Source organism: Vicugna pacos, chromosome 10, assembly GCF_048564905.1.
Source record: "Vicugna pacos chromosome 10, VicPac4, whole genome shotgun sequence".
Lineage (NCBI taxonomy): Eukaryota > Metazoa > Chordata > Mammalia > Artiodactyla > Camelidae > Vicugna > Vicugna pacos.
This window is the reverse complement of record NC_132996.1, coordinates 48,392,391-48,409,042: the sequence shown is the minus strand read 5'-3', so window position 1 is coordinate 48,409,042 and position 16,652 is coordinate 48,392,391. Positions and strand designations below refer to the sequence as shown.

Below are 16,652 nucleotides of genomic sequence, written 5' to 3'. Positions count from 1 at the left end.
TTAATCAGAATGGCTGCAATCTGGTAGACCCAGCACCCCCCCCCCAAAAAAAACCCCAAATCTCTGAAGATTTTGTTCAGCCATGAAAGCTTTAAAGGGAAATGGGGGCATAATCTCTGTTAACTGTTGAGATAGGTGGTCAGAGTCATTGCCACCCCCCAGTGCCTGAAGGCTTCTCCTAATCAGCGGCTTGAGCCTGCTCTTCTAAGGTTTAGGGAGGCCTGGGAGACTTCAGCTTTTCTATGAACAAGAGGGGCAGGGTTGGTGGGGGTAGGGGAGCACTGCTCGGTATCAGTTTGATTATCTTTTCAACTGCATACTAGCTGGGTGATCACAGGCAGATTACCCACCAGGTCTGTGCCTTGGATACACCAACCCTGCGATAATGGTGGGGGAATGTAAACTACAAAATACTCTACCAAGGTAGTAAGTCCTCACTGCTAGAGGGGGACAGAAGTAGCCCTCGGTGGGTTCTTCCATTCTGTGGAAACTGTGTGATGCTTATGGTTGAATAGTGGACCAGCAATTTCAGCAAACAATAAAGATGTAGGATAAAAAGTTTCTCTTATTGTCATGAAACAGTCTCCAGAGTAACATAGTCTGAAAATCATTGTATTGCGTTAGTTTTGGAAGGTTGTTAAATGTTGGCATCATGTTAAGTGGTCTTAACAAATAAGTATTTGTCTTGAAATGGCCTTACATAATGTTCCATGTGTAGCCAAAAATGGCCTCTCTGCCTTAGGCACGACTGAGTTTTTTGAAAGTAAGGCAGTCAACCCAACCTAAAGTTGGAAAAAACATTAAGGACCATTAAAACCCAACATTTGGCCACACACTTTGAAGAAGGCCCATTAGCCATGCAAGTATGAAGTTACCTGCACATCTAATAAGGACAATTAACCGAACAATGAATGCCATTAACGACTACTTGTGAGACATTAAGCCCTTGGAAAACTTGGCTTTGGTGCCTTGGAAAGTGGAGAAAGACTGTAGAGAGAGGTCTCCTTTGGCAGTTTTAACGCAAAAAAAAATATTTTTATCCATTAGACCCAATACCTCCTTATGAATATCCCCCATTTAAAAAATTGAATGATTGTGTTTTTCATGTCTCTTCACGTTCTTTCTACTGGGCTGGATCAAATAAAGACATGTTTTCAGGTGGACCCAGTGTTTGAAAATGACCCACATTTTATTCTTGAAGATGTAATTGTAATCATTGATTTAAAAACCTGTGTGCCCCATTTTAGGACAGAATCTGCCTTTCCATCTGGGTGGTTGTGTTGTGTAAGAAGAGGGTGTAAAGCTGGGGGGTGACGAATACAGCAGACACTGGGCGGTCAGCTTCCCGCAGAGCCACCTACTGGCCTTGTGCCTTTGCTTAGTCTGAGTCTCAGTGACCTCATTTGTAAAACGGGGGAAAGGCAGGGCCTACCTGCTGTAGGGAAGAAGTGAAAACTGTCCAGGTGAAGGGCATCGCAGTGCCTGGCTTTGAAGTGGAAACCGTCGCTCTTGCACCCCATCGTTACCATTGTTGTTTTCAGCTGCAAAATTCTCTGTCAGTGTCCAGATGTCCTCGTCAGTTTGAGCTACTGTAACAAATACTGTGAACTGGGTGGCTTGTGAAACAACAAACATGTATTTCTTACAATTCCAGAGGCTGGGAAGCCTACGATCCAGGTGCCAGCCAATCTGGTTCCTGGCTTGCAGACGGCTGCCTTCTCGCTCTGTCAAGGTCATCCTTGCGTCTCTTTTTGTAAGGCTACTCATTTCATTCATGCGGGTTCCACCCACTGGACGTAATTACCTCCCAAAGGCTCCACCTCCAAGTACTATCCCGTTAGGGCTTCAACCTATGAATTTTAGGGGGGATACAGACACTCAGCCTGTAGCATCAGGTCAGTGATACAAAAGGGGACTGGCTGGAGCTGCCGGAGCTGTCTGGGTGTAGGATGCTGTAGGCCATTGTTGACTAATCCTCCCGTCCTCATTTACAGTACGCTCAGGATGAGAGTTTCTGTTTATCGTATCATCAGGTTTCTGCTGCCTTTCCTTCATAGCCCCTCCTTTCTATCTGTTTCACTGGGCTTCGTTTTAACATAATCTGCATAGATTTTAAAAGAATCGAAGTATAGTTGATTTACAATGTTGTGTTAGTTTCAGCTGTACAGCGAAGCATCCTATACCTGGATTTTTGCAGTTAATTTCAAGTCAGCCTCCTTTCCTTTATTGTCCCCCACCCTCAGCTCCATCACCCTCACGTCTTGCAGGGAGCCGCTCAGTTTTCATAAAGCCAGCTTTCCTTGTGGCCCCTTGCACCTTCCCATGAGTGAGGGAGGAGGATGCTTCGCACGGCCACCAGGACTGGCTCAGGCCCCATGGCTTGGCTGGCTGTGGTGCGGTCCCCAATCCCACCAGCCTTTCAAACCCATCCCTGCTCATTGACACAGCGACTCTGCTCCAGCAACGGCTCGGCTCTTTATTCACAAGTCCCGCAATAAGCTCAGTGCTTCCAGTGCAGCGCCCACTGTCGCCTGGACAGCCCTTCTGTTCTGCCTGACTCTCCAAGTCATGGGCTTGTTTAAATCCCAATTCATGTTCCAGCTTTAGGCTACTCTCCTGCCGCTTCTTTATGAAACGAAGATCCTTTGTCCCAGGCATTTGAAGCTGATGCACCACCTTATGTTCTGTGCCCACTGTAGTGTCCCCTGTCCTTCTTTCTAGCCCTCAAAAGTGCCAGGCATCTTTTCCTTTACCCCACAGCTACTCGCACATCCTTGATTATAGCATTTTGTGAGTTGTTTCATAAATAACCTGTTCACAGATCACAGAGACCATCTGGGACTTGGTTTTAGCCGTCTCCCTAGCACCTAGCACAATCTATGGTCCGTGGAAGGTGCTTAATAAATGCCTGTGAAATGACTAAATGGCTGAGCAGAAATCAGGCATGCCAACACACATCTGTTGAATACAAGCAGAATTAGTTTTATTGTGCTTCACGTTATTATGCTTTGCAGATACAGTGTTTTTTGTTTTTTGTCTTTTAACAAAATTAAAGGTTTGTGGCCACCCTGCATCGAGCAAGCCTATCGACACCATTTTTCCAGCAACATTTGGTGACTCTGTGTCTCAGTGTCACACTTTGGTAATTCTTATAATATTTCAAACTTCTTCATTATTATTATTCTTGTCATGGTGATCTGTGATCAGTGATCTTTGATGTTGTTATTGTTCTGGGGCACCACAAACCATGCCCGTGTAAGACAGTGAACTTAATCAATAAATGTGTGTTGACTGCTTCCCTTACCAGCTGCTCCCCCGTCTCTCTCCTCATCTGGTCTCCCTGTTCTCTGAGACACAACAATATTGAACTTAGGACAATTAATACCCCTGCAATGGCTTCTAAATGTTCCAGTGAAAGGAAGAGTCGCACATCTCTCACTTTAAATAAAAAGCTAGGAGTGCGTAAGCTTAGTGAGGAAGGCAAGTCAAAAGTGAAGACAGGCTAAATCCTGGGCCTCTTGCACCAAACACTTAGCCAAGCTGTGAATGCAAAGGAGAAGTTCTTGAAGGACCTTAAAAGTGCTGCTCCGGTGAAGACATGGACTATACAGTGAAACAGCCTTACTGCTGATGTGGAGAAAGTCTGAGTGGTCTGGACAGAAGATCCAAAGAGCCACAACATTCCTTCAAGCCAAAGCCGAATCCAGAGCAGGGCCCTAACCCTCTTTAACTCTGCGAAGGCTGAGAGAGGTGAGGAAGCTGCAGAGGAAAAGTTCGGAGCTAGCAGAGGTTGGTTCATGAGGTTTAAAGAAAGAAACTGTCTCGGTAACAGAGAAGCACAAGGTGAAGCAGCCAGTGCTGATTGGAAGCTGCAGCAGGCTTTCCAGGAGCTCTTGCTCTGATCATTCATGAAGGTGGCTACACCAAACAACAAATTTTCAACGCAGACAGAACAGCCTTATGTGGGAAGAAAATGCCATCTAAGACTTTTTATAGCTAGAGAGGATAAGTCAATACCTGGTTTCAGAGCTTCAAAGGACAGGCTGACTCTCTTGTTCAGGGCTAATGCAGCTGGTGACTTGAAGTTGAAGCCAGTGCTTATTTACCATTCTGCAAATCCGAGGGCCTTTAAGGATCATGTTAAGTCTACTCTGCCTGTGCTCTATAAATGGAACAACAAAGCCTGGATGACAGCACATCTGTTTACAACATGGGTTACTGAACATTCTAAGCCCACTCTTGAGACCTGCTGCTCAGAAAAAAAATTCCTTTCAGAATGTAACTGCTCACTGACAATGCACTTGGTCACCCAAGCGCTCTGATGGAGATGGACAGTGAGATTCATGTTGTTTTCACACTGCCAGCAGCATCCATTCTGCAGCCTGTGGACCAAGGAGTCATTTTGACTTTCAAGTTTATTATTTAAGAAATACATTTTGTATGATGTTAGCTGCCATAGATACTGATTCCCCTCATGGATTTGGGAAAAGTAAACTGAAAACCTTCTAGAAAGGATTCTCTATTCTAGATGCCATTAAGAACACCTGTGATTCATGGGAAGTGGTCAAAACATTGACATTAACAAGAGTTTGGAAGAAGTTGATTCCCACCTTAGTGAATGACCTTGAGGGGTTCAAGGCTTCAGCAGAGGAAGTAACTGCAGATGAGGAAATATTAAGAGAACTAGAAATAGAAGTGGAGCCTGAAAGGATGACTGAATTGCTGCAACCTCATGACAAAACTTTAATGGATAAAGAGTTGCTTCCTATGGATGAGCAAAGAAAGTGGTTTCTTGAGATGGAATCCACTCCTGGTGAAGACTGTTGAAATGACAACAGAGGATTTAGAAAATCATATAAACTTAGTTGAGAAAGCAGCAGCAGGGTTTGAGAGGCCTGATTCCAACGTTGAAAGAAATTCTATTGTGAGTAAAATGCTATTAAAAAAGCATTGCATACTGTGGAGAAATTATTTGTGAAAGGAAGAATCAACGGATGCAGCAGACTTCACTGTTGTCTTATTTTAAGAAACTGCCACCTCCACCCCAGCCTTCAGCAACCACCACCCTGATCAGTCAGCAGCCATCAACATCCAGCAAGACCCTCCACCTGCAAAAAGATTATGACTTGCTGAAGGCTCAGATGATAGTTAGCATTTTTTAGCAATAACTTTTTAAAATTAAACCATGTACATTAGTTTTTAGGTATAATGCTATTGCACACTTACTAGACTAGTTTAGTGTGAACATAACTTATACATGCACTGGGAAACCAAAACATTCGTGTGACTCACTTTCTTGAGATACTCCCTTTTTTGTGGTGGTCTGGAATCGAACCCATAATATCTCTGAGATATGCCTGTAATGAATTGGCAGATCAACTGTAGAATCCTTGAAGGAAACACTTTCGATGTTTCTTTGTCCTCCTAGAACTTACCTTCGGCACCTGGCTCATAGGTAAGAGCTTAAGAAATCACTGTTGACTGACTACCTGACTGACTGTGGAGTATTGGGCACTCAGCACAGTGTCACATGCCTTCTTTTTTCAGATGCAAGGCCAGAAGTGTAAGCCAATTAACTTGGTTGTTAGGTTAGAAGAGTGGGAAACATTTAACCCTGGACAGCACATCTCCAGTGGGATATTTATGACCCAACCATATGCTGTCCGAAAGGCTTCAGTGGCTCACATGGTAGCTAACCTGATGGGCACCAAAACACCTCCAATGGAACAGTCAAAGGACCATGAATTCCTATCACATGCAGTGCTCAAAGAATTAAATTGTTACCACTTACTATTCATTGAATGTCAGCACTGTACTTTTGTACTAGGGGAAAACAGACGAGACACACTCTGTGCAGTGGGCTTTGTTAGCTATAATTAGATGGTGGTAGAAGAGTGTTGATACAGCAGTTCAGCAGTTAAAGGAAAGCAGTGCCCTTGGTACAAATGTGAATATATTTATACATCTGGCTCTGTTATGCTTACTTACTGTGTTTCAGCACCATTACTGTTCTGGGGTGTGACGACTAAACTGGGAGAACTTCTCCAGCTCAGAGTTTGAGGAAAATGAGCCCCTATTTTTCAAGCAACTCATTAATCCCATGTCCTTTAATTTTTGTTTTATTGTGGTAACTGGAATTCTGGCTTCTTTGTTCTCTTTTACACTAGAAATACCTGGGAGTTCCACCTATGGTCCTAAATTGCAGTTTCCACTTCCCTTTCTATATAAAGTCTGCCTGATTCCAATGATATCTGGATGGGTCTTGACTGCATATGCCTTTGCATTGTCTGGAAAGTGCAGGCATATTTTTCGCTTCATGACTTCATAGATGATACTGTCTAGGGCAAAACTTAAAAAAGTAAAAACCAAGACACTTAACAAACATTAAGTAATAGTGTGCACAGAAAGGCAAAAACTGTGAAGAGGCTGTTCAGAAGAGTAAAATACAGGACTAGGTCATCTCTAAAGTCCCTTCCAATCCAAAAATTGCGTTACTATACTCACTTAAGCCTGGTATTTATTTACTCATTGTTTTGCTGGCCGGTTTTGCATATTTTTATCAGTCAAATGGAGAAGGGACTGACTTCTTATGTCTAGGGCGGATGATGTAACATCACGAACATGAGTTTAACTCTCATGCGATCTAAATTTTCAGGGTAAAAATGAAAGCTTTAATGTCGCATTTGAAAACTTTTTAGAGATTGAATTCTGTGGAACGCATAAGCTCCACATCAGAATTTTCAAGTTCAGTGGGGGATGGTAAATGCATTAAAATCCTGTTAAAACGCCTTGTAAGGCTTATAGTCTGTTCTGACACTGAATTACAAGCTAATTGTGTACACAAGACTTTTACTGCACACTTGGCCTAAAGAAGAAATCCATGTCGTAACAAAAACGCGATTACAGCTTTTGTCCCAATCTATCAATGGGAATTGCAACACTGTATAAATTTGTTATTGGAAAAATAACAGATATGGCCAGAAGAGGATTCCACAGTGAAAGCAATAATGTTATCCTATATATATTTTTTATTGATTAAAAAACCCTCTAATGCGTCAAGACTGAGTAAATGAGAATGGTTTATGTGTTTGAATAGACAATGGGATATATAAACATTTGACAGTCAAGCTTCAAGAACAAGATTGGAGGCTTGGCACAAAACCTGGAGACTTAATTAGAAAACTGTTGAAGATGATAGCTCAGGCCTCCTCTAGGAAAGTCTTCCGGGGGATCCAGCCCTGTTGGTTCTCCGTCACCTGTACTAGCATTTGTCTTTGATAAACAGCTCACTGGTCCATGAGTTCACACGGCCCTTGACGTCTGGCACTGCAGATGCAGAGGTTCCAACCAATCAGACTGTATCAAGGAGATCATCAGGATTCTGAGTGCACTTGAAGCCTATCACATGAGGAAAAGTGGAAGAAACTGACTCCTCCACTGGGGCAGAGAAGATTTCAGGGGATTATAATACATGTCCTCAAATATTTGAAGAACGGTCCAACGGGGAAGGGACTCGAATTCTTTGTTATCTCAGAGTACAGGACTGGGATTAAGCGGGAAGTTGCAGGAGGGAGATAAATGTTTTTATTGACTGTGGTTAACGTGCCCAGTGCTGTGTTAGCTTGTGTGTGTGTGTGTGTGTGTGTTTACTACTGGTAGTAGTAAAAATATTACCAATTAGTTAAAAAAAAAATCCTAACGTTTATTGTCTGCAGTGGGGCAGACACTGTTCTGAGTGTTTTGAATACATTATTCCTTTTCATCCTCATGGCAGTCCTATGAGTTAGGTCCTGTTTTTTAATATCCATTTTGTTGGTGAGGAAACCAAGACACAGGAGTTTAACATGTTGCTTGGTGTCACACTGTCAATAAATGTGGAGTGGGATTCTGAACCAGATAGTCTGACTCTGTAGCCAAACATGCTCCACCCTTACATCTCTGCATTTGGAGCGCATGCTGTGCACCAAACCCAGCACATGACAATTTATATCCTTATGGCATTATAGTAGATTGGGCATTAGTATTCCCATTTTACAGATGAGGAAAAAACTGAGGCCAAAAGAGTGAAGTAACTTGCCCAAGCCAAATAACTCAGCCAAATTGTTACTCAGTCTTCAGGCTCCAGGCCAGGTCACTTTGGACCACGCTCAGCTTTCTCAGAGTTTCTGGATCGGAAACTTTCTAGCAAGTAGAGCTGTCAGTAACCAGAGTGGGCTGCCCAGGAGGTGGGGAGGGGACCCACCAGCTCTCCTTCTCTGGAGATGGAGAGAGAAAATTTACGTCGGGTACACAGGGCAGGGATCGAGGGGATTCAGGCTTCATGTAAAGCGTTAAACCCGACGCCCCGTAAGGTTTTGTCCAGCTCTGGGATTTTATGATGCTGTGTTTTCTTCTCATCTTCCCATGTCATCTTGTTTTCCCCTGGGTGTACTCAGATGAACGTGCAAATCTCACTCTGCTATTTGAATGTGGCTCTAGGGGTTAGATTGCCGTGGTAAGATACTCACTTGCTAGGATATTTGACATGATGCCTTAGGGGAAATGTTAGGTCATGTGAGAAGTCAGCGGCATGAACAGGAAGCAGGAAAGTTGTTAACTAAGGGGGAGAATGTCGCGTGAGGATCTTCACAGAGTGTGAACAGGTAGATCTTCCAATAGCAGTCAGGTTCTCCCTTAAACATGCTTTTACAGGAAAATGGCTGTCTTGCTTTTTCAAAGTGTTTATCAAATGTTTACCAATTTGGAAAGAGTTTTCTTAGGGTTGTCTCAGTTTTCATTATATTCACTGCCACTTGCCTGCTCTTCTAGATGTCTTATTTTCAACCCTCAATGTCTTTGGGTGGATGTCTTCCTTCCTGTGACCCCCGGGAGAGATTTATCATTTTATCCTGCAGTGTGGCTCTGACGTGCTACCGTCTTGTCTTCTTGTACTTAGTCCCATGGGCAACAAAGGACATCAGTGTCTCTGGGTCAGGGGAGGTATATAAATTCTGCATTTGTATCTTTATACTCCCCCACCTGCTTCCCTAATCCTCTGCCTTCACTCAATTCCTCCATACCTTTCCCAGACTTCTACTGATCACTTGTCTTTGATGACATCAGTTGGTGGTGTCGATGCGTAAGCCTTCTCTGCCAGTCCTCCTGTGTCCTGGCTCATTATTTTATTTCAACTCAAAGCTGAGGAGACACATCTTCTCCCTTCTTTCTATTCCCTCCATTTTTCTATTCCTTGACCTTTATTTCACTGTTAGTTCTATTGGACATTTCAGTGTTTCTCTGGAGGAGGTGGGAGGGCTGGGAAGGAAGTTGAAGCCACTCAGAAATTTCCAGCAGTCTTAGAAAGTGATTACTCGATAGAGAGCTAATATGGGAAACACACCGTGTGCCTGTGATGATTCACTTCTCCAAACTGGGTAGTTCAGAGACTAGGGGCCTGTCCACGGCGAGGAACTGATATCCATGCTACTTTCTGCTTTATAAATTCAAAATGATGACTGTGATGCCCCTCTGATAAATTCGGATAGACTCATAACGGATTTTGATGCAGTGATGGTGCGGGTAGTTTAGCTGAGTTATGGAAAGGGAGAAACTGGGCTGTGTCTGTAGTGTACCATTAGGATGAGAACTGAACTGGAAAATAAAAAGACGTACAAATATTGAATTTATTCATATAAAGTCCAGTGGGTTGATTTATTTAACTTTCAGTCAGATGTTGGTGGTTTAACTATTAATGTGCACAGTCCCATTCTGGTGAGCATTGAGATTCAGAAAGAGAATATTACCTATCACTTTCAGAGGGTGACGGTCTGCTGCAGCAAGGAACAGTCCTTCCTTCTCTGGGAAAACTGCTGTTAGAACACGGACGATATCAATTGATACGATTAGAACCACTGGGACTGAGTATACAGTCTCAGTAACGGAAAGGAAGACACCTAACGTTTTCTTATATATTTAAAGAAAATTAACATTGGCTATAATCAGGAGGGTTCCCAGGTTTACTCATGGGATCTCAGTGGATTAGTGAATTTTCTCCATGATAATGGCATTATTAATTTCTAACCTTTACAGGAAAAAAATCCACTATTATTATTATTATTATTATTATTATTATTATTATTATTATTACAGAATTTAAGCTTTCTTTTTGGGTTTCCAGTGAGACCCACTGCATTCACTGGTTCCTAGGCCCTCCTTCCCCCTTTCTGGCTTCTTCCAGGGCTCCTTTCTTCCTTACTTTCCTTCTTCTCTGACAAAGATAAAATAAAATGAAAAGATTAACCATTAAAGAAGTGCAGGACTGTCCAGGCCACATACTGTCTTTATTTCGCTCACAAAAATTGCCGTGGTTACAACAGATTGTTTCTTTTTAGAAAAGTGGAACAAAGAATGGAAACTTAAACAAAGCCTTCAGAGGCAGCGTGTGCAGAGAGTCGTGTGCTGAGCTTTCCCTGCGTTCTCCGCTGCATGTTAACGACCCAGGGCGGGGCTGTGATATGAAAAATTGTCCCTTACTTAACGTTTTACACTCTCCTCTCCACGTTGTGTATTTGCTTCTCTTGTGACCTTCTCTTTGCATTTATAAGTGCTGCTTTCCCCTCATCATCCAGAGTAAGCGTACATTCCTACAGAGGAATTAAAGGAAGCTGTCAGTGTAGAGTTAATATAGTTAAAGCATCCTTAACTCTGCTATAAACCCCTTAAATAATTAAAACTGTATGCTTGAAGAGTCAGATTTGCATTTCTTTACCGAGTTTATGTAGCACAGTTTGTTACACTCAATTAAATGAGAATGTTCTGTTTCATTTTCTTTGCTTCGGGTTGATCATTTTGCCTTTTGATTCTTGTGCCCTGGTGTAATTTCACAGTGCTTAGGTCTCTAAAACTGCACATATATTAATGCATGTATAGATCTATACACACCCATTAAAAGTCTTACTATTTGTACTGAATTGAATCTTTGCCCCAGGCATTTGAGCATTCCAAGCAACCTAAGGTGTAGCTGGGACTGCAGATAATTCATGGTGGCAAAGAAGGAGCCAGACAAAGTTCTTGCAACATTCAGTGTTTTGTTTCAAAGCCCTGTGACTTCGGCATCACTTTCCCTTCCCACAATTTGATCTGTGAATCAATCTGCGGAAATAAGAAGATAGAGGTGCTGAATGGTTCTAGGGAGGAAATTACATATAAGTACTATCCATGTCTCTTCACATCTCAGTCGGCCGAGCATGCGCAGAGTGTTCCCTGTAAATTAGTTCGTTGCTTAAGTTATGCATGTTTAAGGAGGAATAAATTAGTTATCCATTTCCTAATGAGTAGTGGGATCAATTGGAGCATGATGAGAGAAAATGGCATAATTTGGCTGCCCCAGTTGGGGTTCAGTATCCCTAAACTTCACCGTTAATCACTCTAGCCATTTCCTGGGTTATTTCTGACTCTTACGTGTAAGATAGCCTTGCCTTTTAAGTTTCCTACCAGGTAAGTAAGAATTTGCCCCATGGGTTTGTAGATGGATGATGCTGTCTCCTTTGCACCCAAAAGTGTCTCTTGTCACAGTGGGCCCTTCTGCCTTTGCATCAGTGTATCTGGGTGCGTTCACAGATAACAGTCAATATGTATGTGCGATGACAATTACGAGGATTCTAATATATTTAACTGTTATGGGATCTGTTATGTCTACTTTAGGGTCGACCCCATCCCATATGACACTCCAAAACCAGCGGGCCACACGCGGTTTGTCTGCATCTCAGACACACACTCCAGAACAGATGGTATCCAGATGCCTTATGGGGACATCCTTCTCCACACAGGCGATTTCACCGAGCTGGGACTGCCCTCAGAGGTTAAGAAGTTTAATGACTGGTTAGGTAAGGAATGATTGCGTTCTGGCGCCCCCAATTAACCTTTCCCGTCCGAGTGTCACTCACTGCGTCCTAATTGAATTAGAGCACTTGGAAGCCAGCTCAGCCATTTCTCGTATGATATGTGGTGGTGTCTAGCTTTAATCCAATTCTGTTAATTAAAGATGAATTTTTAGATATTTAATTTTACCGTGCATCCTTTCAGTGCCTGGCCTCGGCGGCTCTGGGGCAAAGGGATGGGAAGCTTTGAAACCGATCTCATCTCACTCATTCTGCTTTAATGAGGGCGTGCGTTGGCACACATGAGACTCAGAATCATATTTTTAATTCATTGGCTCTGTGATCCTTCCTAGATATTATGAGCAAAGACCTACTCGTAAGAGAGCATTTCTAAGGAAAGAAGGAGAGTGTAAAAGCCCTTATGTAAAGGGAGGGTCCCAGCACAAGGCTGCTAGGGTGTCCTAAGACCCCTGAAAAGACAAGCTGTCCTGCTGTAAATTACGCTCCAAAAGTGGGGAATATGCAACCACGGTATACACCGTGAAAAGGGGAATGACGACTTTGTGTTTACCGTGGAGGCACCCAGGGGTTGGGTTTTTTGGGAAAATGTTGCCTCCTGGGTCAGGCAGTTGCCGAATATTAGCATTACAAGGCAAACCAGGGGGTTATGTGAGATTAGATGACAGAGCTTTTTACGAATCCCTTAGGTGAGAGAAAGAAGTGCAAGAGCTCTGAGATTTTAGAATCTCTAAAGACACTAAAGAATTACAGGGTAAAGAGAAGAACTCACTCCAGGTGAATAATCTTGTCAGCCAACAAAAGTTACTCAGGAGATTTAGGCAGAAGCTTGAAAATTCGTTTTCCGTCAGACTAAAGCAGGGTTTGAGAAATGTTTAAATAATTGATTAAATGATAAAATGTATGTGTGGATGGAAAACGATATTCCTCTAAAACGGTTAAAATATTTGAAAAATAAGCAATAAGCCTAACTAGTACCATAACTGTTTTGACTTTTCCTGTGACCTTGCCCATCTCACCACCTTTTGTGTAGCTGACGTCAGAGCACGTATCTGCCCCTTTACTTTTGTCTGTTTTCATTTGACAATATTGGTAAGATTGTAAATGACTTTGTATAATTTTCGTATTAATCCTTTTTGATAGCAGTATGACATTTGTATTGTTCTATACTTTTATTTGATAAGACATCCCTCTAGAAATGAACACTTGAATTGGTAACAAACAATGTTTCCTCCGAGAGCTAGCACTGAAACATGCGTTTTTACTGGTACATGCCTGTTTGCTTCCGTTGATTTATCTCTTAGGTTAAAATGCTGCATGAGTTAAATTGCTAAGTCAAAGGATGTGAAATTGTTCATGGTTCTTACTGTATATAGGCAGCATGCTTTCCAAGAGGATTATAGCTGTGCACTGAACTCCCCAAGTTTACCGTGACCTTGGCAACACTGGGTGTTGGAACTTTATGTTTTGCGCTGTTTCAGTCGGTATTCCATCATCTCATTTAAAACAGCAAGATACCTCAGAGATCATTCAGCGTTACTTCATTTTTACAAATGATTCAGAGGCAGATAAGTTGAGTGACTTTCTCGGAGCCTCCTTGTGGCAAAGCTGGGCCCATAATCCAGATCTTTCCATCTCTCTTGTGTGTATCAAATTTGCTTTCAAGTACTGTTATCTCTTCATTTCAGCAATTTGTATTTATGAACTCTTAGCAGACAGAATTATTGGGGGTGGAATTTTGACAGTGTGAAACTGTTGTATGACAACTGAATCTCAACCCAGAGATGCCCTAGCTGCATTGACAACGTTGATTTGTAAAGAAAGGGAGTAATCCTGCGGGAGGTGTTTACAGAAATACAAGACGGGGTAGATCCTGGTTATAATCTTGTTTAGCCACTGACCTTGGGCAGCTGAGTTAACCTCGCTTTTCCCCTTGGTTTCCCTCTGCAGGACGAAGAATTAATACTACCTGTCTTTCTGGTTTGTTGTGTAGATTAATCAGTCAGTGATTGCAGCTAGCAAGTTTTTGTGGGCCATTAATAACTGAATGGGGAATGTGGTGAGTGAACCATCAACAGATGTTTAAAGGGTAAAAACAAGAAGAGGTCAAAGGAATTATTTAGTGGATTGGAAGTAAACACTGGGAGATTTCATAAGGGAACGTACTTCATAAATGGAAAAGTGCCATAACTAAGGAGATAAAATGGTAAAGAAAGAAAATACTGAGGTCTGATTGCAGGGTCAGCTCCTTCTCTTCCCATTTCCCCTGAGGCAGGAGGAAGAGGTCTCAGCAGGGGGCGCAGAATGTGTGGCTGAAGGGAGCCCAAGGGATGAGGATAGAGAAGTTGAGATCCAATAGGGAGGGCCCAGAATAGCTCGGTTACCCCGGCAACCTCTGGGTGCTCCCAGGGTGAGAGATGATGATATGTGATTACCCTCTACCACTTGGCTAAGTCGGGAATCTCTCACCTGAAGAAAGGGCTTCCAGCAACAGGTACCAGGTGGCCTAGCAGAGTGGTTGCAGGTCAGATGTAACAGGGCATCCAACTCTCGCTGGCCCCGGGCTCTCACAGATTTGGCCGGCACTTAGGGTCCAGGGAAGCTCTAATTGATTTCCATCTCTCTACTCAAGTCCAGACCACCCTGATTCTTGGGAGCGACCCCACCATCCCTCAGTCTCTTTTACCTCCCCCAGCAAGCTGATCTGTTTCTGCTACATGGCAGGCACCCCTCCTGTCCCTATAATATCCTTCCAAGGTTGCTCACGTCATCCCCAGTTTACAGATGAGGAAGCTGGAGCTCAGCTGGGCTAGCTCACCAAGATCACTGAGCAGAGGAGAAACTCAAAGAATCTAAGAAAACCACCCAAGTTCACTGGGTGAGTAAACCTGGGGTCTTCTGACCTCAAAGTATGAGCCTTTTTCTTTACCAGTCTGTGATATTATCAGTGGGCTGACGGCTGCTCGAAAGTTTGCAGACTTCCGGCTTGAACTAAAAAGGGGTGGCTTCCAGCAGTTTCACGTGGAAGCTGAGTAGCTGTTTGACCATGTGCTGTTCTTTGAAAGGCATATTGAAATCCTGCCCATCTCGAGTCTCATCCTGACTTATCAGCTACAGGGGCTGAGACTCTCATCATGAGTTCCCTGTTGGTTCAGAGAGGATGGGGCCTGGTTAATATGGACATATGTCACCTGGCAGGAGTAACACGCACGTTATTAATACAAAGTAATTGATGAGATAAGCAAACACAGCACAGGGTCATAAGAAGATAGGCCCCAAACCCAACACAGCCAAAGGTTGGAAAGGTAGTGAGTTGGGAAGAGCCAGCGTTGAATTCCGACCTTTGATAAGTTGCTTAAACTCCTGAGCCTTGATTTTCTCATTTGTAAAATGGGTGTAATAATAATAATAATAATAATAATAACCATGGTTGTTGTGAGAATCCACTTTGTGATAAAGCTGGTACCATTCTTAGCACAACCCCTGGCCTGTAGACAACTTTCAACAGCAAGTGTAGAGGAAGAAGACAGAGCCAGTGGCATGGAATCCAAAAGGCAGAAGCTGGGAAGGATGGGCACCGCAGGCTGGAAGAGGAATTTAGAGAGTAAGAAGGAGCCCAAAGAGGCGTAAGAGTAGAGGCTGGAAACAAGCCTCCCTCTTAACAACTACACTAACGGGACAGAAGGCTAGGGCCGTGAGAGGGCTTGGAAGTCCCACTTTGTAATATGAGAGAAGGGGAAACGGAGACCAGAGAGAGCATATGAATTACTCAAGGTCACTCAGATAATTAATAGTCACGTTGGAACTGGAACTTGGACGGGGAGCGGGGGTGGAACTAACACGTATTGTCTCTGGGTGGCAGGGGCTAGACACTCTGTCTTTTCCCCCACCCCTCAGGTCCATGTGTCATTTCATGCAATCCTCAAAATAACTTGTGAAGCAGCTACTATTCGTAGTGAGTAAGCTATGGTTAGCTTCTTTATTAGTTTGGAGGAAACCGAGCCTTGGTGAAGTTAACTCATCTAAGATCACACAACTAGGAGGTGACCGGAGGATTTGATCTTGGGTCCGTCAGACTCCACTTCCCACGTGTGTTCTCCCATCTTTCTCTGTCCCCAGTCTGGAGCTTGGAATCCTTGCTGGAGGGACCACATCCTGGGCAAAATGGTGGTTTTTAAAGAACTGCCTTTCTGGACATGCACATTTGTGCATATAAAGGCTCAGAGCCTAAGGTGGGCTTATGTCATTTCTCCTACGTTAAGAATTGTGGGAAAGAGGTACATATAAACCTTTCCCAAAGAAATACTCTTTAAGGTGATAGTTATTAAATCCTATTGTCCCAGTAATATGTTAGCTCAGATATGCTATAGGGATGTCCCAAATGAACCAGCTTTGGTGAGCTGGACTGAGATCCTAGCCAGTCAACCATCGTGGCATTTTCTTTTTTTTTTTAATCATGGCAGAACTGCATCTCAATCACAGACTAGGCTTAAAAAGAAACTTGCCAACTTTGGACTAATTGCCATTTAAAATGTTATGATTATTTTTATTGCTAGTAAATTCTGAACCACTGAAATGCCTGAAGGCACATTTTGTGAAGCAGTGGGTCACACGCATGTGGTCTTCCTTCCCTTTGCCCCTGTGGTCTTCCTCTTCAATGTCCTCCACTGTTCACTGGATTCCGTCCCTCCTGTCCTCTCATCTTCGGAATATTTCTGGTAGCCGTTTCTTGCATGTGCATAGATGCCCGTGGACGCTGCTCTGATGGAGCTCTTA

General features: G+C 43.1%; 1 protein-coding gene and 1 long non-coding RNA gene across 4 annotated transcripts in view; one reads left to right on the top strand and one right to left on the bottom strand.

Annotated features, from left to right (window-relative positions):
* MPPED2 (metallophosphoesterase domain containing 2) overlaps positions 1–16,652 on the top strand; it is a 163,966-nt gene that overhangs the window by 37,724 nt on the left and 109,590 nt on the right. For both annotated transcript variants that reach the window (XM_072969708.1, XM_072969710.1), the window contains one exon: positions 11,683–11,864. In XM_072969708.1, the coding sequence (XP_072825809.1) occupies positions 11,683–11,864 (182 nt within the window). The remainder of the gene's footprint in view (positions 1–11,682; positions 11,865–16,652) is intronic.
* LOC140698756 (uncharacterized) lies at positions 10,301–13,317 on the bottom strand. 2 transcript variants are annotated; one of them, XR_012076650.1, is made up of 2 exons: positions 13,244–13,317; positions 10,301–10,622 (listed from the first exon to the last, which is right to left on the bottom strand). It is a non-coding gene; the product is annotated as an uncharacterized lncRNA (long non-coding RNA). The 2 variants fall into 2 exon arrangements; XR_012076651.1 differs by having other exon boundaries at positions 13,152–13,298.